Here is a 26,209-nt window from a genome sequence, read left to right on the forward strand (position 1 = left end):
AAAACCTGGCTAGAAAGAATATGCACATAAAAGCCTACGAAAAAGAAAAAAAGATATATATATATATATATATATATATATATATAAAATACATAATTATAAATAATTATTATTTTCATGCAACATTGGACAACAATCACACACTCGATCTAGTATTCCTGGCAAAGCAATTGCTACGTGATCTGATTATGACAATGGAGAAGCTTTTGTTGTCTCTCTTGCTAAGATCACACCTTGATTTCCATGGGGTTCCCTATCCACTGCAGAAAGGCTGGATCCATTAGATTGGTCTGTTCCTGATGATGGGCGAATGAAAGAGTTGGGGACTATTCCTGTTGATCTCCTGCATGGTTCATCTGAAGCCTTTGTTGCCACTTAGAATAAGAGGGCAGCTAAGTCATTGGATAGAATCTTGCCCATTGCAATCATTCACCTCTCAGGGATCCTGTTATTTCCTTAAGACTTGGCTTTGTTATCAAATCTGAGACTCCCAGTGGACCAGTGACACAATAAGTTGGCTCCATCATTGTGGTTAATATTTATTCTTTCCTGCTCTGGTGGTTTATATTTTTTAATAATAACTAGTTTATATTGTTAACACACATACGCCCACAAACTTAATTGTTGTATGCTACCGAGAATATTTTTTGTGAAATGGACAATCTTATAAATTTGATAGATAAATACAAAACTTCTTATAATTAAAAACACTGGAATACTAGAAAAGCAGATTAGGTTTGAAAAGTGATTTGCTTCTGGCTATATTTGTAAGTGATAAATTTTATAACCTGAAAGGTTTATCAATAGATTATTGCAAAAAGTGGTATGTTGTGAAATGCAATATTGAACATGAATCCACTGTGCTGGCTATAATGCAACTCTGGAGAGAATGGGGGAATGGAGGAAGGAAGGAAGGAAAGAAGGAAGAAAGCAAGGTAGGAAGGAAGGAAGGAAGGAAGGAAGGAAGGAAGGAAGGAAGGAAGGAAGGAAGAAAGAAAGAAAGAAAGAAAGAAAGAAAGAAAGAAAGAAAGAAAGAAAGAAAGAAAGAAAGAAAGAAAGAGAGAAAAAAACAGATTTGAGACTAATTGTTCAGAGAGTAACAAGAACAATGGCAACAAACCGAGCAGAAAGTTTAAGCAGCTTCAACATTGATAATTTTTTACTCTTAATCCAAGGTCCCCTTCATTATTTTTCATTTTAAAAGAAATGAAATGAATGTCAACTGCTCTATGACATCCAGTTTGGTTCTAACGTGAGGATTATTTCACTCAACTCAATACTTTTTATAACATCTTTTGCAAGTATGGGTATGTCATTTTCTGTAGAAGTCTTATATGCTGAAAGGGTAAAAGCCACATGTCACCCAACAGCTATTCATCTTCCATTTTACACTCCTGGACTTCACGCCAAGGGGTTGCTGAGGCAAATACTCCTGGGGCTTTGCCTGATGCACATGAATGCTTCAAATTGCTAGAAATTGATATTTAATAAAGCTGCTGCCTTCTTAGTCTTCCTGCAGCTTCCAGTTTCCTCTGGAGACATAAGAAATACTTGCAAAATTAGCATACCATTTCCGATGCATCTTCAGCCCTTCCATGTAATGTTTTGGTTTAGGGCGGTGCAGCACTTTTCTTGATATACATTTGAAAATGTTGGTACTGCATTGTTAACAAAAATATTTTGTTGGCTTGTTTGCGTATTTGAAAGAAGGGAATCCAGAAAACAAATGAAGATCTAACTTTTTGCTTCTGATGAAAGATAGCACTTTATTGGTAAAACTACTTCATTTGAGAATTACAAAATAACCGTCTATAACTTGTTATAGAAGAATATTCTGTATTTCCAATGTACCAAGGGAATGTCATGCATCTCTCTCTGTGTGTGTACATATATTATATTTGCTTGTATCATATTCATTTAATTTCCTCAATAGAATCTTCATCGGTGTTACACTTTACTATTTTACTATTGGGATTACATGAGCTAAAATAGTAGTGAATAATTGGGGATTTAGTAAGAAGAAATGCAGTTTCATAACCAGCCTTGTTGGCACTTGATTACCATGACAGAGGAATCCAGGAGTCTTTAGGAAACACTGCTGACAGCAGAGAAGACCTTTGCCGCAGGCAAAACAGAACAAGCCTACAATTCCCAAATCAATGTGATTTATAGCCTAAGGCTTTGTCTCATTATTACTACCTAGTCAAGGTCTTTAGAACATTATATATTAGTTGTGCAATGGGGTCCCTGATTCCCTTCCCAACAGTTGATGGTGCAGTAGTCAAGAGAGTTATTGTCATGGGGATTAAGGAAATAAATACTGTATCTCTTAAGTGAGGACATTTGTACACAGAATTTTAATAGATTGGAAATAGAGTAACACCAAATGTTTGGTCAAATTGAAGTTGAAAAGAAATCTAGGTAGAAGGACGATAGACAAATATTTTGACCAGCAATGTTTAGAGAGACTGTTTTGTGTGTGAACTTATAATGCACAAAGTTTGTATTATACAAAATAAAGTATTTTGTAATGCACAAATAAAGTTTGTGGCTTATCTTTGCAGCCAACTGAGCACTTGTACCATCTAAGTGTCTTCAAATGGACAGACTGTATTGTATGTAGTAAGATTAATTATGCCCCAAGGTGCTTTTTCAGGAGGCAACTGGACTTTCTGGAAATTTTTTTTGAAGACATTTCACCAGTTGCCTCCTGAAAAAGCACCTTGGGACAACCATGACATGGATGACTGAGACTCTACATAGACATTTTTTTTTTAAATTTGATTTATATGCTGCCCTTCTCCGGAGACTCAGGGCAGCTTACAGTGGGTTAAGCAATAGCCTTCATACTTTTGTATATTTATACAAAGTCAGCTTATTGCCCCCACAAACTGGGTCCTCATTTAATTATATTTTCAGAAATATTTCATGAGGGTTACATTATGACCAAACTAGCTGGACGCCGTGCTTCACTATGAAATTATGTGCTCAGGCTTGATAAATTGACACTTAGAGTTTGAAAATTAATGAGTAATTACAATTGGCCTCTCCTCTCTTCTTTCTCAGGCTGACTCCACAGAAGCCTCTCTTATCCTACCCCCTTCCGTCCCTCAGGCTGGCCCCATAGACCGTCTCCTCTCCCCTTCTCTCCCTCAGACTTGCCCCACAGACCCTCTTCTCTCCCCTTCTCTCCCTCAGGCTTGGCCCCATAGATCCTCTCCTTTCCCCTCTCAGGCTTGGACCCATAAATCCTTTCCTATCCTCTTCTCTCCCTCAGGCTGGCCCCATAGATCCTCTCCTATCCCCTTCTCTCCCTCAGACTGGCCCCATAGATCCTCTCCACTCCCCTTCTCTCCCTCAGGCTTGCCTCATAGAAGCCTCTCCCCTTCTCTCTTTCAGCCTTGCCCCACAGAAATGTCTCCTATCCTGTCCCCTTCTCTCCCTCAGGCTTTCTAGCCCCTTCTCTTCCTCAGGCTTGCCCCACAGAAGCCTGTCCTATGCTATTCCATTCTCTCCAGAATTATTTTCAAGTTGGGAGAGGGAGTAGAACATCTAACTAATTAGCATCAGAGCGTGTTATAATAATATAGGAAATATTAATGTTCTGATGATCATTTCAAAAAATCCTTTCTTAGTGAGCACCTAGAAGCCAAGAGGAACATACATGGTAAATTTCAAGTTTGTAGGCTTTACGGTTCTAGAGATTTTGTGATTAATGCATCTATAGATAGATAGATAGATAGATAGATAGATAGATAGATAGATAGATAGATAGATAGATATAGATATAGATATAGATATAGATATAGATATAGATATAGATATAGATATGCTATGTAGAATTAAGATGCTATTATCCAAATTGAAGAGTAGAATGGCTCAGCCAATCAACACATCCTGATCTTATTGTATGTCAGATTACCTCGATTTAATCTATATCTACAAATTCTCATCATCCAATCATAGTATTTCTTCCTCATAGTACATGATAGGACAAAACTATAATGTAGAAAGGTATCTTAGGATGACGCTTTCTATAACCATATAGAAAGATTTTACATGACATCTTCACTAGCCTAATTAAATTTTCATTCTTCTCTTGAAATAAATGGAACTGGGCAAACAGCTGTCTACAGTATTGCAGTTAAGAAAAGATGCTGTTTTGATCACTGTTTTAAAAGCTACATTTAACTTCCTTGGAACCCAAGTCCTCTGTCAATAAACCTATCAAAATATACCCAAGCTTCAGAGTACAGTCATACAAAACCCCAACTGAATAAGATCTAAAGTAATTTTTATACAGTATTATAAAATCTGTGTATCTCAGAGAATTATTGTAGTATAATGATTAAAGTGCTGGACTAGGTATGTGGAAACCAATGTTTTAATTTTCCTTTAGGCACACAAGTCAGCTATCATTTTTCCTCTCAGTCTTAGCTTGGAAAGTTGAAAAATATCTTTCTGTCAATCTGCCCAGGACAACGTGGTAGCTTGTTGAGAATAAGGTTTAATAAAGAGGACTTCATTCTATGGAGGACTGACTGGGCTGCGAGGCCAAATTTCCTGAAAATGAAAATAAGCCTTTCTGATCAACTAATAAAGAAATTGCATTGATATTTTCAATATTAAGCATACCTTACTTATGTTTATCATTTTCATAGTTTTGCTTTATCAAAACTCTACTTTGGTATAATATTGTGTCTTAATACAAGTTCATGCACCTCCCATAATGTAATAACACTGCATGAGTGTTTAAGAATTTAATATTGGATGTTTATCAACCATTGTTTTGCTGGTGGTTTTTCATGCAAATTCCTGAGGCCACAAAGCCCTTTTAGCAAACTTGGAGGGCTATCCTACCAAAGAGCAAGGATTGAGATGTATTACAAGCTAAAATAATCAAATGACAAATAATTAAAATTTGGGTGAGTCATTTTGCAAACAAAACAAAATGGAAAATGAGAGAAGTTGCTTTAAACTACTTTCACCTGCTTTCAACTGTTTTTAATATGAATATTTCTTGCATATCAGTAGTATGTCATCTTGAGTAGGCAATCAATATCTGCTGAAAAAGAGATTGGTAGAATCACATTCATATGATTGGTTTCTTATTGAAAATAATGTAGACAAGTACTAATTAAGACCACTGATGTTTACTTCTCAATAATAGTTAATATTTGCTTTCTTACAAAACTAGATCTATAAAATACTCCATTACATATAAGCCACTACATTTTCTGTGCTATTATTACTATCGTATACACACTTTCCTAAAATAATATGATTTTCATTGGCAATAAGTAAAATTAAATGAAGTGGCATAGAAATGGAAAAATGGAAAAAAATAAACAACAAAGCAACTGTTAGCCTCATTGTGATGAATACAGAACATTAGGGATTTCATTAAAATGTCATTACAAACACACACCCAACACATACATACACAGGCAATATTTCTTCAACATTGTAGGCAATTCTGTTACTCTATTTTCCAAGCTCTGCAACCCACTGACATTAATTAGAAAGCTATATATTACAGGAACGGTTTTAATGAGCTGGATTTTTTAAATGACTTTATTGGTGAACAGTATTGTTCAGTTTAATAGCACATAAAATGAAACATATAGAAATTGCTTTGGTAAGATTAAACATTGAGGAGTTGTTCAGTCTTCTGTATTGTACTTTCTCAGTGCTTCAGGCTTCAATATTTTGTTGTACATATAATTTGCTGTGCCAGCTCTTCATAGGAACTGTTCAAGATGTATTAATTTTTTCAAAGCTTCCTTATAATAGCACAGCAAATAACTCATATTAGAAATTGTTTTGTAACAGTGTATCAATACATATAGAATAGGACATTTAAACATGCAAACTTAATCAGATTTTTATATTTTTAAGGATCAGCCTCTGCCATCTACACCAGGACATAAACAACTTAATATAATTAATATTTAATTTAACTGCAGTGTCAAACTACTTATTACATTAAATATGCAACATGCAATTCAATGCATTTTTCTGTTTGGTTTTACTTAAAACTGAGGATCTTTGGGGACAATCTAAACAAGGCTCTAATAAATGTAAGGGGAAAATTTAACACTTTTTTGAGCCATCTTTCTCTTTTGCTACTCTAACCTTCAGTACCAAAAACACAAATGACAAAAACAATCCCATTAGAATGAATATATACACAGATGCATAGATGCACCGACAGAGAGGCACAGACACAAAGAGTGAGAGAACACCTAACTGATGTATGAGTATGTAACAATTTCACCCACCACAGGAAAATGGCACACAGAACATTTAGCCTCTTCCATCTATTAATAGCCATCTATTCTTGATTAGTCCTTTATGATTGCCATTAAATAGACAAAAATGGTTTTCAAACTTCTCCAGATACATGAACAAAATTCAGGAACTTGGAAATTTGCTTGCCCTTATAATCAACCACAGAGATGTCCCCTGCTAGAGATGCCTCAAGGGATAGGAGAGGCATAGATAGGTCTAGAACAGGTCATGTATAGATGCTGTATTGAGGCCCTTGGCCAGTGCTAAGTCTTCCCAGACCTCCCACACCTGAGGTACTCTACACTCTGCTTAACTATTGCATCAGGGATGAGGGTCATTAAACAAGGTGATTATGTGAGCACCTCAATTTAACAACCTTCATGACTTGTGACCAGAATGGGCAGGTTTTCATTACAGTGGTAAGTTGAGGAGAACCTATATTTAACTCCTGCTTCCTAACATATTTACTATCATATCAACATAAGACTTCTCCAATACTCCTGTACTGATATTACCTAGTAGGACAATGGAATTTCAGAGAACACCGACAATTCTACATGCTAAACCTAATCTACCATTGAAAATACACTATGTACAGTATGTAATATAATGTGGAATGTATATATTACATAATACTAGCAAATGGCATGAAACTAAATGGTGTAATTAAATACCTACATTTTTATTTCAGTGGCAGTGTACAGTGATATCTCTACATTTATTTATATATTAATTTTCTATGCCACCCATATTACTCTGCAAATTCAATCAACAATAAAATTAATTTATTATTTGTTTTTATGTTAAGGTTGTGATTAACCAGTTGCATCTTCTACTCTCCCAAAACCTTTGCTTTTTCAAATATGAAGGAATCAGTAATTTCTCACTTGCATCCTATTATTTATACAAACACATATTAAAAATCTTACAACTAAAATTTAAGGCAAACAAGGAGAAGAGAGAAAATGAATGCTAACAAAAAATCAATTGATAAATGTAAAGCCTTTTCAGTGAGAGTCCAGCAATGTATATGACAAGTTAGATATTCAAAACTGTATTGATTGATCCATTAGGACAAGGGATGGAGTACTCAGCCTCCAAATCTAGCAAACTGTTAACTGTAAACTGTTAACTTGGTGCTTGTTATAGGTACATAGACCGCCTTCTACCACATAGCTCCCAGCGACTGGTAAGATCCCACAGAGTTGGTCTCCTCCGGGTCCTGTCAGCTAAACAATGCCGGCTGGCAGGCGCACGGGGGAGGGCCTTCTCTGTGGCTGCCCCAGCTCTCTGGAACCAGTTACCTCTTGAGATCCGGACCATCCCCACCTTATTGGCCTTCCGAAAAGCAGTGAAGACCTGGCTTTTCCAGCAGGCCTGGGGCCATTGATCTCACTCTTGTGATCTGGCGAGATCCGGCCATGAATGGTGTGAATGGGTTTTAATTGTTTTTAATGTTTTAATTTTTAATGTTTTTATATATGGTTTTTAAATGCATTGTAAGCTGCCTTGAGTCTTCGGAGAAAGGCAGCATACAAGTTGAACAAACAAACAAACAAACAAACAAACAAATAAATAAATAGATTGGAGTCAACTATCGAAGCTACATGTTGTTGTTTCTAATGCTAAATTCATTCCTGAATGAAAAACAGCTTCTTTCCAGCTTGGTTGTTTTCTTGCAGATGTTTCATTACTCAAACTAGATAACATCATCAGTGCTAGTAAGGAATGGGGTTTGTTTTCAGTTATTTACTAGCAATGATGATGCTACCTAGTTTGTCTGCAAGAAAACAACCAGGTTCAGAGAGAACCAAGGACCCTTGGTTCATTTCAACCCTGAGATACAAATATTCTCCTTTATTGAGACAGTTCTTCCATTTGGAAGAATTTTGTAAGAGATACTTTTTAAAGGTGATACCAAAAGAGCATGGACAATTTGAATAAGAAATTTCTCACTAGTGATTGATAGCCTTTTACACCCTATAACAATTTCTGTGTTAAAATAACATTACTGAGGACAGATATTTCATTGCTTCGGCTATGGCTGGACAACACTTGAAAGCACTAAGGTGTCACTATAGGAGAAATGGCCTTAGTTAAAGAAATGGAAGTAGAAAGGAATGTTGAAAGAAAATTATTGTGTAATGCTGGATATAATTGCTTTTGAGGAAAACTAGTGTTAGTTAAATGTGTAACTTTAAGAACTATTATTTTGGATTAGGCTTCTCTACACATACAGACATATAGTATGTACATTCACAAACAGACACACACAAATTATGAAGCACAAGATGAAAGGGCAGAACTGAAGATTGTGAGTGAGGGAACATAGCCAGGGACTAGTTTTGAAAGAACTGAAATCCTAAGGCTGAATTACACTGTATTTATTTATTCATATAGCTATTTAATTATTTATCTAATTTATATAGCTGCCCAAGTGATAAGACCACATTTGGTATAGTGCATCCACTTTTGGTCACCATATTATAAAAAAGATATTGAGACTCTGGAAAGATTGTAAAAAAGAGCAATAATGGTGATTAGGGGGCTGGAGGTTAAAACATATGAAGAACAGTTGCAGGAATTGGATACATCTAGTTTAGTGAAAAGAAGGACTAGGGTTAGTAGTGATAGTAGAGTTCCAATATTTGAGTGGCTACCACAAAAAAGAGGGAGTCAACCTATTTTTCAAAGTACTAGAAGGCAAGAAAAGAAACAATGGATGGAAACTAATCAAGGAGAGAAGCAATCTAGAACAAAGGAGAAATTTCCTAACAGTGAGAACAATTAACCAATGAAACGGCTTCTGACTTCAGAAGTTGTGCTTCATTACTGAAGGCTTTTAAGAAGAGATTGGACAGCTATTTGTCTGGAATGGTATAGGGTTTCCTGCTTGAACAAGGGGTTGGACTAAAAGACCTCCATGGTTTCTTCCAACTCTATCATTCTGTTACTCTGGGTAGCATACAACAAGGCTAAAACAATAAATATCTAAAATCCTTATCAATAACAGAAATTAAAGTATTTAAAAAACTAGGAAAACAGCTAAAACAAAATTTATTCATCCTAGAGTGCTAAAGGAACAGTCTGATGGCCCTTGGTATTATGTTTACCAAAATCCTGGAGAACTGATGAAGTGACAAATGACTAGAGGAAAAAGTATTAGAAGATCTTCCTATCTTCAAAAAGAGGAAAAAAGGAAGATCCTGGAAACTATTAAGTAGACCAGTCAGTCTGACTCTGATGTCATGGAAGATTCTAGGAGACATCATAAAGAGATTGATATGAAGCACCTTTAAAACAATGCATTATCTTAAGCAGATAGTTAAAAACAAACCTTTTCAGTATAACTTACTGTTACTTTTTGATCAAGTAACTTAATACAATTTTAGGACTGTTGTAGGTATACCTTATCTTGATTTTAACAAGCCATTTGAGAAAGTACTGGTTTCAAGTATGGCATAACCAACTAGTTGGTCTGCTACCTGAAGTTTCTTAGGATTTTCCTTTTCCTGCCATAAATACACTGATGTGTTGGTTAAGGAAAGGTAAAGAAAAAGTTGGGAAAATAGAAAGGTATGTAGGCAAGTTTGGATGTGCCAGGCTTGAAGTCCCTTGTTTATTGTAGAAATCAGGTTAAAAAGAACACAATCTTTGAAAGAGACTGTTTTGAGAGAGCCATTATATTCTTAACGCCAAATGTTTCATTGTTTTCATTTTTGGATTTTATTGGAATTTTTGAGCTTAGTACACACTGATTTAAAATTTGGGAAAGAGATTTTTATTTTTGGTAAGGAAGTTGGCCAATCTTGCTGTAATTCTTTGTCTTTCAGACTGTAGTATGTATGCATATGTGAGTGTATAAGAGGAAGAAAAGTATATCTGAATGTTGTCTATAGACATCATTACTAGCAAGAGAATAAAAGCCAGATCTTGTCCTGGAATTTCAGTTCTGGAGCACTAATGTGTCTGATTCTAGAGAATTTCACAAGATTTTAAATTTGGAAAAAAGTGATTCATTTTTAGAAAGTGAAATACTGGGGCACTGTCCTAATTTTTTATTTTCAGTTTTCCTCTCCTGATATTAAACCTATATGTGTACCAATACTTATCCCTATTTCCTGACTTAAACCTGGCACGTGTCTTTGTTTCAGGCTTTGGGGCTTCTTCCTTCTTAGGCAAATATTCAGGGTCTCCACCATAATTCCAAAATGATAAAAGATTGGAAATAGAACAGGCCACACACTTGCTCACAAGATAACTACATATGCAAGATGGGACTCACACATTCTACTCTCTGTGAACTAGGTAGATATTTCTGATACTGCCTATCTCTAAACTTTTTCTCAACCTGGATCAGTGTCCTAAATAAAAGATAAGAATAATGGAAAGCTGCTGAGGAGATACCACAGCATGGCATATCTAATTTCATGGCTTAAAGAATAACATTGCAGTGTTCAAATCTTCTTAGGATCGTTGCCAGAAAAGCAGAAGAGGGAAAGAAAGAATGTTTGAGTTAGTATTACTATCATTTCCTCTGATCTCATTCCGGTGTCTCCCAGCTACTTAACAAAGCCTTTAGTACTCTTACGACATTCCATAATATATCCTAAAAACATTGTAATGCTATCAAGAGTCAAACAAAAATTCAGTCTGAAGCAACTGAAGTAGAATTCGGTTTCATTAAATTATAGTCATTGTGAAAATTGAGCTTCTCACACCCTAAAAGAATATATTCATTTCATTGGCTTGGTGTACATTTGTATTCTACATGCTCTGGTAAACATTCTGCACACAACAACATCAGATCTGGACCATGAAAGTTGAACACAGTCATTTGTTATGGTGGCTTAGGGATTATGTTAATTTTGCTGCTACATATGTCAGTCTGGATTTCTGTTGTTCTAATTAATCAGAAGCAGTACTAGTGATGAGACTGCTTATAGATACTGAAGCCTTGTTCTCACACATAATATTGATGTGATAAACTACTATCTATCTGAAAAGTCTGTGTACTTTCCTTCACTGTTTTTATTTAAGTAGTGGCTAGAGAGTTATCTGACATGGATTCTGGTACTTGGATTTCTGCACAGAACAGCTGGCTGGACTCAGTGGCCTTAATTATCCCTTCCAACATTAGACATATCATTCTCTAACCAGTCTGAATTTTCCATCCAAACATACATATAGTGACTACTTTATGTCTTGCAAAACTGCCAAAGTACTGTCAAGGTAGTAACAAATTACAGCATTGTCTTCCAATTCCAAGCCCCATTGCATCCTGACCAATCATCTTAGCAAAAGAAGGAAATAATTTGGTTATTGCATTTCTATGTTTTCACTTGCTACAATAAACCTCATATAGCGTGTAATCCCATTCCAAGGGAATGTGTTCCTGACATAGTGAACTCTTCAATTTTCATTATAAAAATACATTATTTCAAATAGCTATTAAAAATATAATCTTAATAGTACTGTCATTTTTTTTCTCAAGTACAATTAATTACATTAATTGCTGAATGCCTGAAGTGAATTGTCATTTTGTTTTAAATGCAATGCTTGGTTCAAATCTGGAAGAAAAAACGAGGAAAGAACTGAGGAAACAGTATCATGATTATAAATGTCTGATTTTAAAACAGAATTATTTTATTCACATTTTAGAATAGTATTGTTTAGACTGTCCAACATTTGTGTTCAAAGCATCCCTTAGGAAGATTATAAACCCTCAAGAATTCATTCTTCTGCATAAAGAAGAAAAGTCAATAATGCATATGAAAAAGAAATTACACACAAACCATCTAGCCCAAAGAACAATTCAGCACCTAGAAAATGGAGATTCTTTCTAACTAATATGGATCAGATATTACCCCAAGAATTCCTGACGAGGTATTTAAATGCTACATTACAAACATCATTAGAACTTTTTTTTTGTTCCTTTGAATCAGTGTTAACTCCAATGTTGACCAGTTCCAGAAGTGAGACTTGGAATTGGTTTGACATTGCCTATTTCCTAGAGCTGACAGAGGGCCTGGCTCAATGTCACCCAGCTGTTGGTTCTTAGTTCTTAGGACTAGAACTAAGAATATATTAATTTCCAGGCTGATATTTTAACCACCACAACAAATTGGGTCTCTTAGTTCCTGTGATATTTCACTATATTGGATCTGTGTGTTCTGACCTAGGCTTCCTTAGAAAGTATAAAACGCAATCTTAGTCCCACAAAACCTCTTTTATTTATACGACTGTAAATTACTTTCATTTACAGTCCGCAAGGCTTGATAAACAGTCTTTCAGAAGAAGGTTATCAACACCCACCGATCTCACGTGGAACGCTGCCAGAGAGCTAATTTCCAAGTTTGTAACCAACAAACTCTACCAAGTTTGGCAGGGCAAGGCCAAGCTTGGTACAGAGTCATAAACGAACTTTGAATCGGCCAGATGAACTAATTGCTTCCTGCAAAAGCTCACATTCCATTCTCTCTTCTTTTATGTCTTATGGGAGGGGCCAATCATCTCCAAGCCTTACTCCCAAGTCAACCCTGTTTTTTTAATTGTCATCTGGCAGCTCTGTACATGCACACACTGGAAATAGGCTCCCGGTGTTCTTCTGCCTCACTGCTGTCAGACTCCGGAGGCTGCACATAACTATCAGATGGCCTTGGCCCCCTCTCTGCCTCTGATGCAGAGCCCTTGTCTGAGCTTTCCCCAGCTTCCAGGACTGGCTCAAGTTCCACCCCAACCTCCTCACTGTCTGACTCTGCTGCCAGTTTCGCTGGCCGCCTCCAGGCCACAACACTGTGCAAGTACAACAAATAAAGAGGTTTTTAACTTCTTCACTTTTAAAAGTGAAGAAACCCAAAACTAATGAGTTGGAGGCTGCATCGTATCTTTATCTTATGAGCTGTTTTTACCACTGGTACAAATGATGAGAGATCCTCACTGCTCTCCTGTCTGCTTCTCATCTTCCCTACAGTTATTTAAATAAACTTTGTGAGATTTTGCATCATGAGACTTTCTCTGTTTAAGAAAAAAGGTTCTCCTTCCTTCTGCCAAGGACAAACACAAATGGATTATGTTTGCAAAATGCAGAATGGGCATGAGTACGAAATTTATCCTGCCTTGTGCAACAAAAGCAGCCTCAATATAAACATATAAATATCTGTTCTAATACACTACTAATAAGTTCTTGTGTTTGTTGTGTAACGTTGTCATGGTTCAAAACAAACTAATCCAAATCCATCCAGGGTTTAATATTGGAAATAATTTAAAGATCAGACTAAGGATCCATTCCTATCTCAGCTGTTCAGTTATTTTCATTTTAAATCTTATACCGTGTTTTGTTCCTACAGTGTTAACATTTGAATGGGCCTCTTCATAATAAAAGCATATAATTAAATCAAGTATCTTTATTTTATATCTGTCACTTGTCAGCTTGTTTCTCTAACTACTTTTAAAATGTTTTATGCTGGTTTCTTTTGTTATTGGTAACAAAATCTTTATCTTATTCTTTATTTTATCTTTATTCTTTCTGAATTGAATGAATTATGAAAGAGAGAAAAAGAGAGAGAGGGAGGGAGAGAGAGAGGGAGAGAAGGAGAGAGGGAGAGGAATATCAAAATTTAAAAATGAAGCTGTGCTTTGGATGTATTGTTACTTTTCAGGAATTATATATAACAAGGGTAGGCAATTAATTTTCTCAAGGGATGCATGAGAAACTGGCACTTCTATGGACAGCCACCGCCACAGCCAGACAGAGACAGTCAAAGGGATTAGATGTGGCCTGTGGGCCATAAAATGTCAACCCTGAAGCTGGCCTAGCTGAAGCCATCGTGGAGCTTCAGTGCTGCCACACCGGAGCTGAGGGATAGGGAGGGGAAATTAGAGATAGTTGGGGTTGTACTCAAAACAAAATACCAAAGAGAAGAAAGATGAGTCAGTGAGATTATGCGTTAATTTTAGATGTATTAACACAGTGTGCGTGGAAAATACCTACCCCCTGCCCCACATGAAGGACGTGCTAGCCCACTTGGCCATGTGACTGATTGTTTGGAATTGGTGGGGGGGGGACTTTCAGTTACATAAATAAATATTGATCTCCACACTCTAAAAGTGGTGCTGGAAATGCTGAGGGGTTTTTTGTCTATTACTTGAAACCCTGACAATGCCCACATCTGCTCTATAAGATAAATTTCAATCACAGAGCCCAGAGAAAAATATTAAGGCTCTTTAGGACATCCACATCATTTCTAAAAATCTTTTTAAACATTCATGTAGTCAATATAATTTTAGATATTCTAATGTCCCTTCTAAAAATTATGTGATATATGAATTATGTTATATATATTAAATTATGTGAACAATTCATCCATTTTATTCCCCCTCAGAACTATAAAAAGCACCATATTCACCTGTATGATTCTCTGAGAGGTCAGCTGGCTAGACAAACACTTGTACTTCAATTTTTGTAAATTGGATTTACTGGTCATGAACATTTAATTTACTAGTGACTGTAAGGATGGATATTATAATTAGACTTTATCTGGGACTGAATATAACCTTGAGAGGATGTGAATTATTTATTTTTAATTTAAAAATATATATATATGCTGCCCTTCAAGACAGGCTTTCATAGGCTGCCATATAACATTCTCAAATTTCAATTTAAAAATCTCTCAAGCAAAGCAAACAGAACAAACAAAGATAACGGAAATATAATAGATTTTGAAAATCCATTGCAAAAAAATCATTCATTAAAAGACCTCAGAGAATAACAACATGTTTGCCAGGTCCCTGAAGGGCAGTAGGAAAAGGCACAGGTCACTGGGGAGTAAATCCTGAGCCATTGGGCCACCAGTGAGAGGCCCACATGTCAGAATAGAGGTGCTTTCAATATTGGTTCGAGGATATGGCTAGGAACTTATGAGAAGAAGTGTTTCAACGAGATTGAAATATTAAGCCATGTAGAGAATTAAAAACTAATACCAATAATTTATATTAAGATAGGAAATAAGCGATTATACACATTGGTCTAAAAGAGTCAAACATTAATTTTCATTCAGTATGCTTTCTACCTTAGCTTCTACTGAGGTTTCTATGTTGTGTTTTTCTAGGATGTGTTATCTTTCTTAAAAGGGGAACAATATGGGGAATCTGGCATTTCACAGGTGGAGAAGCCGAGATGCTTCCATTATGGAAAGACCAAATATAGATCCTATTACTTCCAATACTGATATTGAAAACTTGGATCAGGGATGTTTGCAAAATTAGTCAAAAAGTCAGGGGAAACTACAACAGTGTGATTGAAGATTCATTTTTTGTATGGGTGCTTTTGTTGTAAAAAGAGGAAGGGTACTAATTGCATTATTATGGCTGTCATCTTGACTTTGTTTTATACCCTGAGGCAATTCCTTTCAGTTTCCATATATAGAATGTATCCACAATTAACTCTGATGAGGATTTAGCATTTTTGCACATATATATTAAAAATAGGTAACCTAAATTCTCCATAGCCTTTGTCATAGAACATACAGTATAAAATACATAACAAGGAAATGAAGTTGGGATTGTGAGTTCAATCTAGTTTACCATGAAAAGAACATTTATAAATGCAGGGCTTCCTTCATATGCTAGGAATCTTGCTTTTTTAGAGTCTAAGAAACAATCAAAGTGTACAGTTGTAGGTTCTTTCATAGATTCTGCAGTATCAGACACCATGTGGTCTGCTATTACAAAGATGTACAATGAAGATCAATATTTCATCAGAAGTGTTTCCACTTAGAATCATAGGGCTGGAAGGATCTTGGAGGTCTTCTTGTCCAATCTCCTGCCCAAGGCAGTAGTCCTTATATCATCCCAGACAAGCAGTTGTCCAATCTTTTCTTGAAAACCTCCAGCAATGGAGCACACACAACTCTGAGAGGCAAGCTGTTCCACTGATTAATCATTCTCAGATCAGGAAATTCCTCCTTATTTCCAAGTTGGATCTTCTCTGACAAGCTTCTACCAATTGCTTCTTATCCTGCCCTCATTCTCCTGCTATGGAGAATAAATTGTTCCTCACTTCCCTGTGACAACCCTTCAAGTATTGGAAAACTGCTATCAGATCTCCCTTAAGTAGATAAGAGCTAGTATCTTTTTAGAAATATGTCTGTGTCAGTTCGACTCCCAGAATTCTCTGCAAAACATAGCACTTTATCTAAGCCTTCCCTGCTTGCCACCCAATAGAATACATCCAACATAAATTCTTTTGCTGACAAAAAAAAGGGATATTTTTCATCTACCTAACACCTCCAGCAGTACTCCAAGCTCTAGAAGCGCTCCCTTGCCATTCTCCATGGGGCTGTCAGCCATTTTGTAAATGCTATGTTATAGACAACTGAGTTTATTTTGTTGCCATACATAAATATCTAAAGAAAAAAAGTAAGGTCCCATTTTTTCCCAGCTCAACTTTATAAATATGATCATTAGTTTTCTTGGCAAGAATATAGAAGGATTTTTTTCAAAAAGTAAAAAAGCCTGTAAAGGTAAAACTCATCTTATTTAGTGTCCATTCAAAGTTATAATGGCACTGAAAAAAGTGACTTATGACCATTTTTCACACTTATGATCATTGCAACATCCCCATGGTCACGTGATCAAAATTCAGACTCTTGGTAACTGACTCATATTTATGAAAGTTGCAGAGCCCTGGAGTCATGTGACCTTCTGGCAAGCAAAGTCAATGGAGAAGCCAGATTCACTTACTTACTTAAGTGAATTAAGTAATTAGTTAGTTAGTGTTACTAACTTAACAACAGCAGTGATTCATTTAACAACGGTGGCAAGAAAGGTCAAAAAATGGGGCAAAATTCACTTAACAAATGTCTCATTTAACAATATAAACTTTGGGTGCAATTGTCTACCCAAAGGTAGGACTACCTGTATTGTAATTTCTTCTGGAAATTTTTATAACACCAAATCATCCAAATTCCCATTGTAAATATTTTAATTCTATTAAAATACTTAGTTCATAGAATTTTTGTTTTTGTTTTAATTGAATACCTTTTGTAGAGATGGAACTTGCTATTTAAGGACTGTTATCCTAGTGGCAATGATGCTGTCTGAATTTAATTTCAAGTTAGATATACTGCATCCCTCATCTTGTAACCTAAAATACTCTGCTCTGCAGTCTAAAAAACACATTAGAGAATGTCTGCTGCACAGATTGCTAGTTGCAGCAAACAGTGGAAGCTTTTCAGTGACATGCACAAAGATCCACCGAGACTCAGCTGAAAGCATTCAACTCAATTTCTTCCTTTGACCCAAACCACTTTGGAAAATCATGTTTCCAGATGTGAAAGGCTCAGCACATTAACCTTGCTTCAAACCCCCAACCTTCTGCCATCTGCTTTTATAGCAGAGGCATTTCAATGGAACTACTGTAGTCATATGAGAGACTAAAATTTGACATAATACACAAGATCATATTACATTTTCAAAAGTCTTTCACGTGGTGTATCAACTGAACCTTTAAAGAAAACTGCAGGTAGGAAATAAGGTGGAATTTTGCTATTCACATTTCATCTTTTCTTGCCAGAATATTGGAATTAAACCCTGAGTAACATGCAAGAGATTTTCGACTTCATTTTGGCTTCCTGATTAAAATCACTAATTGCAATTAATTGTAGCAATCAAACTAATATGGAAGTTTTTGATTTCCACATGGCCACATTCCACAGAGAAATACAAAGGGACATGACATAAATCCAGATAAATACTATTTTATTCTCATAATGCTAAATCATAGCATTTCAAGAACTTGGGACTCTAGATTTCCTGAAAGAATGCATCCCAACATACAAAGGATATGTAATGCCTATTCTCCATTCTCCAGAATTGCTACTACAATGAAAAAAAAAACCCTGCTATATCTGATCAATGGGACTGAATCACATCTGGTAATTCAGGCAAAGTGAAAACTATATCCAGCACAGACCAGATTTGCAGTGGACTTCATTATGTATGCAGTAATTGCATTCAAATCTCAAATTTGGGAAGACATACCAGTTTGAGACAATGTTTGCTCTTAAGATTTGTGATACTAATTTTATCTCAGCTCTGCTGTAGGTATGTTTGCATTGACATACCACTATAAATCATTCTCATTTCATAACTAGGATTTCTTTATATATCTACAACTATGCCATCAATTACAAGCAAAAGTAAAGAGCATGAATTTTATTTGGTACAAGCATCAGGGTATTTGAGTTAAGGAGTTGTAAGACACCAGTAATTCAAATCCCTACACTGCAATATTCCTCACAGGTGAAACCAATGCAGAACTGTTCATTCAAACACTCCAATCCTTTTAGCCAAGTGACAACATGCCATAATAAGTATAGTTATTCAAAAAGTAACTATAAAATCCATCATAAAGATAGAAGGGATAGAAGAAGTACAGTTTGAGGCATCCATTCTATCTTACCTCATAAAGGGTAATTATTCCATTGGTTTCATTTGGTGGCTTCCACTGAACATAGATCTTCTCTTCAAAGGGTCCTCCCTGAATAGATTCAAGGGGAACAGTTCCAGGAACTAAAAATAAAATGAAAACTTTGTAAATTATAATATTTCATTTTTTTCTCTATAACCTAACATCATAATCAATGTTCACTCTAATTTCTGTCAAAATACTGTGCAATTTTTCCCAAACCATGTACAAATTTCTGTGCCACAATAATACAAGTAAATTGTAAATAACAGTCCTCCCTTAATAATAGTAATTGAGACCCAAATTTCCATTGCTAAGTGACACAATCATAAAGTACAATGTCATGTGACTGCATCACATGACCATTAATTTGTAACCTTCTGCCAGTTTCTCCATTGACTGCTTGTAGTAAAGCAGAAAACAAGATTGCAAATGGCAATCGTGTAACCACAGGGACACTGAAATTGAAATAAGTGTGAGGATTGGTCATAATTACTATTAATTCAACACCATTGTAAGTTCGAATGGTTACTGAATGAGTGGTCATTAAGCAAGGATGTTCAGTAGTGACATGTTAAAATAAAACTGAAGTACTTGATTTTTGTTTGCGTTTTATTAACTAGGTCAGTGATCCCCAACCTTTCCAGTTTTATGGATTGGTGGCGGCGGCGGTGGCGGCGGGACAGAGAGGGGATGGTTTTGCACAAGCAGAGAGCAAGCGCACTCTCACGCAAAGCTCCATTTGCACATGCAGCAGGCACGCATGTCTGCCACTTGCACAAATGGAGCTTTGCACATTCACATGCACGCCCACAGCTCACATATACAGCCCAGGGTTGGGTTCCCCTGAACTAGGTTTCTCAGTTCAATGAGTAAGAGATAGCTCCTCTCTGAGGGAGATGAACAGTTTAGAAATATGAAATATAAATAAATATGTTTAATCAACATATAGATCTTTAAATCATTTCCTTCTCTTGAACCCTTACCCTCCTGGAAGAACGACCTATTAAATAAATAACCAGTAAATAGCAGTAAGGAATAACTACTGCCATTCAGATGCCTGTTTAGCACATTATCTCTTAAGCTGAAATTTCTTTTTTAAAAATGCAGTAATCATCAACTTTGACAGGCCCTTGAACATAAATTAATTCTTAAGCACCCTTTAAGCAAACTCACCTGACACATTTTGACACATATTTAGAGAAGACAACCAAAATCTCCCAACACATATAGTTATTGATTTTGTTAAGATGTAATCAGAACTAATTCTCCAAAAAGCAAAATCAGAAGCATCATTATGTTTAGTATTAGCTATAATTTTAGCCTGTAACAATTTTCAGAGGTTTATTTTCCCAATATTTAATTATAGTCTATTTTTGGGATGAGCTGTGAAACATATTGGTTGAATTTCTTATCTACCAATAAAATCTTACTTTAAGTGTTTTTTTAATTCCCTTTCCTCCCCCAAACAATTTAAATAGTAAGAACTTTATTTCTTACCGTCCTCTTCTGTTTGCACCACCAATTCTTCACTCTCCATCTTGCCCTCTGGATTTGAAAGAGCCAACCTCAATCGGATGGTCATGAAGGGTCGTAATCCTCGCAACGTGTAATGTGATGATGTCTGAATTAGTTCCTCTGCTTCATATTTCTGCTGGTTGAATATGTACTGGTAATGAACTGTCAAGTTATAGCTGTGGCAACGAGTCACAACATAACCAAAAGGTTCCCACTGCAAAGTCAACTGACGTGATCGGATGTCTACAACCTCTACATTCTGAGGACCATGGACTGGATCTGTGGAGGAAAAATACATAATGCTTTAGTTGATGAAAAATGAAAGCATCTGGTAGATTTGCATGTGAACACTAGACCAAGAAACTGCCAGTTTCAGGTGGCATATCTTATCTGGAACAAATATCTTTGATAATAGCAAAGATACCCTTAACACCTCAAATCTATAACGTTGCAAAGTACTTTACACAGGGCTGCTTTGAAGATTGCCAAGAAACTGCATTTGATATAGAATGTGAGAGTCCATTTGCTCATATTTAAGAACTATTGTGGCCTTATAACAACACATTAGCAAGCGTTGCATGGGCTGCTGATGGATTTCTGAGAACAATTCAAAGTGCTGGTTTTCGAGCTTTTTATGCTTTGGATCTTAAGTATCTTAAGTATCTTAAGGATAAATACTTAAGGATCTTAAGTATTTTCTACTTCAAACAGAACTTTATCATGTTTTTATTGTGCGAAAGGATAATTAAGGTACCTCCATTTTAGAATTTTAGAATGGAGGTACTCAGGAGGACAAAGGAAATTTTCTTCACTATAGCTCCTGGCCTTTCCAACCCCCAGAGTTTGGTTGGTGCCCATTTTGATGAGTTTTTGAAAGACCATGAAAAAGATATTGTTCTGTATTTGATATTTAATTTGTTCCCATTAGATTGGGTGTCAGTGGAAGTTACTAAATGTAGTATTTATGTTTGTGATTGTTTTATAAATTAGCTACTTTGGTTTACAAATTCTTACATTTATTTATATGATTTATATAGCCACTCATCCTACATAATAGATACTGGGAGGCTTGAAAATAACATTTTTTAAAAAATAAATAAAAAAACTGATTGAATTGGTTATATGCAACTGTTGTGCAAAATTCAACCCAATAATTTCATGTCTTGATCTATATGTCCCTTCCCAAAGGAACCAAGGGAAAGGGATCACCACAACACACTAAGAATAACCTGGAAATTATTGAGCTACATCTCACATGTGAAAACAAAACCAACATCTACAGATCTTCCCATATACAAAGCTGTTTATGAAATGAACTTCTGCATTAGGAAAAGAAATTAATTAATTGGTGGATGTTGGTTTTATGTTGTTTGTTGCTATTTCTCATCCCCCTTCATCCCTTAATATTATCAAAAAGCACTCTGTCCAACTTTCATAATCTTTGCATTCTTCACTAAAAGCATCAGGCTTCTTCATTCACCCCACTTCTTTTTTTAAAAGAAATACAGCTTTGCTTAAACCAGATATTCAAATAAATAAACATTCTATTCAAATGCTCAGTATTCATTATTCCCATTCATGCCTAGAGCTTCAAATGACCTAATGACACTTTTTAAAAAAGGTCTCTTTTTCAGCCATCCTTCCATGCCAACTACCAGATTGTTTCCCCAGATCATATTAATTATTGAAAATCAGCACTATCAGTACCATATAGATTAATGTCCATCCACAACCTATGATGATACCAATTCATATTTTCTAACATGCATTTTACCTTTTTCATTCATAATTAAACCAACACTTTTATTTCCATAGAAATATTCAACTACATTCCATTCCACAAGAATAGATCTTCTTCATTCTAATATATTGCATCCTTCCCTTTGTCCTCATTTCACATAACCTAGTTTCTTATCTTTCATTTCATCCTTTAATTCATGTCTTTACCATTTGCATTCCATATATCACTGCTGCAAAGTATGCAGTAAACTGTTAAACACATAGATATTTACCACTATTGCCATCACGACACTAATCAATCAAAATGTTCATATACTTTTTAGCAAGACAGAAAAAATGGTCTAGGTTAGTAACCTCAATTCCACCCATACAATAGAAGCAGTTCAAGTCAGTTTTGGCACGGCTTGTCTGGTATATCAGAAATGAAATCATAACTTTTACCCTAAGCATTTCAAATTCAGCAACCATTTTAAAAGCCAACATAATATTGGCACCCACCAAATAGTAGGTAGATGCAGTATACTGACCTTCCTTCAGGAAACAAAACAAAAACTGTTCTGCTAATTTGCTCATAAATAAGGAATAGATCCTTTGAACAATTGCTGCACTGTTTCTATCTATTGATGCCTTCTCTTTTAATAAAACCTATATTGTCACATTTATTTTAAATGTTATTTTTTTAACAAAAAAATGATTCAACAGTCTAAACTGTTAAAATCAATATTTGTCACATGGAGAGAAAGCAGTTTGTGCTGGTGAGACCATTTATTTATTTATTTATTTATTTGTTTGTTTGTTTAAATTTCTATACCGCCCTTCTCCAAATAGGACTCAGGGCGGTGCACAGCCTAAGTAAAAACAAAGCATACAAAATTTAAAAAACAGTATTAAAATAATTAAATATTCTGGCCGTAAATTAAAACAACCCAATTTAAAATCAATTTAAAATTTAGCTCAAGCCAGCCCAGCTAGTTGAAATAAATAGGTTTTCAGGGCCCGACGAAAAATCCGGAGGTCTGTTATTATACGTAACTCTGGGGGAAGGTTATTTCAGAGGGTGGGCGCCATCACAGAAAAGGCTCTCCCCCTGGGGGTCGCCAGCCGACATTGTCTGGCGGACGGCACCCTGAGGAGGCCCACTCTGTGCGAGCGTACTGGCCGGTGGGAGGCTATTGGTGGCAGTAGGCGGTCTCGTAAGTACCCCGGCCCTAAGCCATGGAGCGCTTTAAAGGTGGTCACCAACACCTTGAAGCGCACCCGGAAGACCACCAGGAGCCAGTGCAGCTCGCGCAGGAGAGGTGTCACATGGGAGCGCCTCGTCGCCCCCATAATCCCCCGCGCGGCCGCGTTCTGGACCAGCTGGAGCCTCCGGGTGCACCCCAGGGGGAGCCCCATGTAGAGAGTGTTGCAGTAGTCCAGGCGGGAAGTGACTAGTGCCTGAGTGACTGTGCGTAGAGAGTCCCGATCTAGAAAGGGGCGCAACTGGCGTATCAGGCGAACCTGATAAAAAGCCCCCCTGGCCACGGCCGTCAAATGGTCTTCTAGACACAGCCGTGCGTCCAGGAGGTCGCCCAAGTTGCGAGCCCTCTCCGTGGGGGCGAGTGATTAACCCCCAATAGCCAGCGATGGCGTCAGCTGGCTATATCGGGACGCTGGAAGCCACAGCCACTCGGTCTTGGAGGGGTTGAGTCGGAGCCTGTTTCTCCCCATCCAGGCCCGCACGGCCTCCAGGCACTGGGACATCACTTCAAGGGCATCGTTGGGGTGGCCTGGGGTGGAGATGTACAGCTGGGTGTCATCAGCGTACTGATGGAACTCCACCCCGAAGCCACGGATGATCTCACCCAGCGGCTTTACATAAATGTTGAACAGAAGGGGCGAGAGGACCGACCCTTGTGGCACCCCACAAGCAAGGTGCCTCGGGGTCGACCGCTGCCCCCCCCGTCCACACAGATTGCGACCGGTCAGAGAGGTAGGAGGAGAACCACCGCAGAACGGTGCCCCCCACCCCCACCCCCGCCAACCGGTGCAACATGATACCATGGTCGATGGTATCAAAAGCCGCTGAGAGGTCTAACAGGACCAGGATAGAGGAGCAATCCCTATCCCGAGCCCTCCAGAGATCATCCACCAATGCGACCAATGCCGTTTCCGTGCTGTGCCCAGGTCGGAAGCCGGACTGGAGCGGGTCTAGATAGACAGTTTCATCCAGGTACCGGGGAAGCTGTTGCGCTACCACACTCTCAACAACCTTCGCAACGAAGCGAAGGTTGGAGACTGGACGATAGTTAGCCAAAACAGCCGGATCCAGAGAGGGCTTCTTGAGGAGGGGCCTCACAACTGCTTCTTTCAAAGCGGCCGGCAGGACCCCCTCACTCAAAGAAGCATTAACAATCTTCTGGAGCCAGCCTCGTGTCACCTCCCGGGAAGCCAGTACCAACCAGGAGGGACACGGGTCCAATAAACATGTGGTCGCGTTCAGCCATCCCAGGACCCTGTCCATGTCCTCGGGAGCCACAGGATCGAACTCCCCCCAGATAACACTCTCAAGACCTGCCTCAGTCATCCCGTCCGGACATACCCAGTCAGAGGCCAGCCCTTCCCGAATCTGAGCGATTTTGTCATACAGATACTGCACAAAGTCCTCAGCTCGGCCCTGCAAGGGGTCATCCCGCGCTTCCAGATGGAGGAGGGAGTGGGTCACCCTAAACAGGGCGGCCGGGCGATTATCTGATGACACGATAAGAGCGGCAAAATAGCTAGATTTTGCCGCTTTTATTGCCACTAGGTAGGTCTTAATATGAGACCTCACCAGTGTTCGGTCGGATTCGGAGCGGCTGGTCCTCCAACTACTCTCCAGGCGTTAAAGAAATATGGAGGTTATTCTTTATTTTAAGATAATACAGCAAGGAGTTGCTGTATTATCTTAATACAGCAACTCCTTGCTGTATTACCTTCAAGTTTCATTCTAATTAGATTTGTACTTGCATTAATCTGTGGTTTGTCAGACCATGGTTTGCTGAATAAACCACAATTGTTTTATTACATAGACTATGTCAAAAACACGAGCCTACATTCTGTAACACTAGCTTTGCAAAATGCATTGTGCCTAAATTAAACAAAGTGCAATACTACTCTAGTAACAAATTATCAGATATGAGTTAGTAATTAGAATGTAAAATGGGGTTAATAATTGGGTTTGTATTCTGTGCTGACCAGAAATGGTGACTATTTCAGATTTGCTTGCCATATGTGCTATAAAGGTAAAGGTTCCCCTCGCATATATGTGCTAGACATTCCCGACTCTAGGGGGCAGTGCTCATCTCCATTTCAAAGCCGAAGAGCCAGTGCTGTCCGAAGATGCCTCCATGGTCATGTGGCCGGCATGACTAAATGCCAAAGGCACATGGAACGCTGTTACCTTCCCACCAAAAGTGGTCCCTATTTTTCTACTTCCATTTTTTACATGTTTTCGAACTGCTAGATTGGCAGAAGCTGGGACAAGTAATGGAAGCTCACCCCGTTACATGGCACTAGGGATTCGAACTGCTGAACTGCCAACCTTTTGATCAACAAGCTCAGCGTCAGCCATTGAGCCATTGCGTCCCTTTATGTGTGCTATAGATAACCTTAAACTTTAGAGTCACATCAGACAGAAGAGAAAATAGCAGTGCATTAACCAAGTTGTTTAACATCTTTTCTAAGTTTGTTATCCAATTGTTAGATGGCCTTCAACCAGTGTATCATATGTTTTGGTAATCTGTCATTTGCAATGAATCATCCTTTAATCAATGAAACTGATTTATCCATGCACCCAAGCTTTAGGAATTCAAATCCTGATTTGTTTGAAATAAATTTCAACATTTTTGGTTTCATTTTGAGTATCTGTTCAAATGTAACTAAATAATACTAAATCTACATGCTTCAGTTAAACTAGTAGAGTTTTCTCATGCAGAGATGGATAGCTTTTCCAACCCCATAATTCCCATAATACTGAAGAAAGCACAAATGCATATGTATATAAAGCAATTAACCAAAGAGGGATTCTTAGCATGAATGTTTATGATGCTGTTAATATGGCTCTGCACTACATCCTATAACATCTTGAATTTCCAAAGTCCTATGCAAGGGTCCTCTTTGTAGACTTTAGTTCAGTAATCAATACCATCATTCCAGACATTCTTCTAACTA

At 37.3% G+C, this 26,209-nt stretch overlaps 1 protein-coding gene across 1 annotated transcript in view; it reads right to left on the minus strand.

Moving 5' to 3' along the window:
- The window catches only part of PTPRT (protein tyrosine phosphatase receptor type T), a 680,289-nt gene that overhangs the window by 176,250 nt on the left and 477,830 nt on the right, over nucleotides 1–26,209 (minus strand). The window contains exons 8-9 of the mRNA XM_070939969.1: nucleotides 20,261–20,557; nucleotides 18,755–18,864 (exon numbers count right to left, since the gene is read on the minus strand). Coding sequence (XP_070796070.1) covers nucleotides 18,755–18,864; nucleotides 20,261–20,557 — 407 coding nt within the window. The remainder of the gene's footprint in view (nucleotides 1–18,754; nucleotides 18,865–20,260; nucleotides 20,558–26,209) is intronic.

This window comes from Pituophis catenifer, unplaced genomic scaffold, assembly GCF_029215685.1.
Source record: "Pituophis catenifer annectens isolate HBS135680 unplaced genomic scaffold, rPitCat1.0.hap2 SCAF_3, whole genome shotgun sequence".
Classification (NCBI taxonomy): domain Eukaryota; kingdom Metazoa; phylum Chordata; class Lepidosauria; order Squamata; family Colubridae; genus Pituophis; species Pituophis catenifer.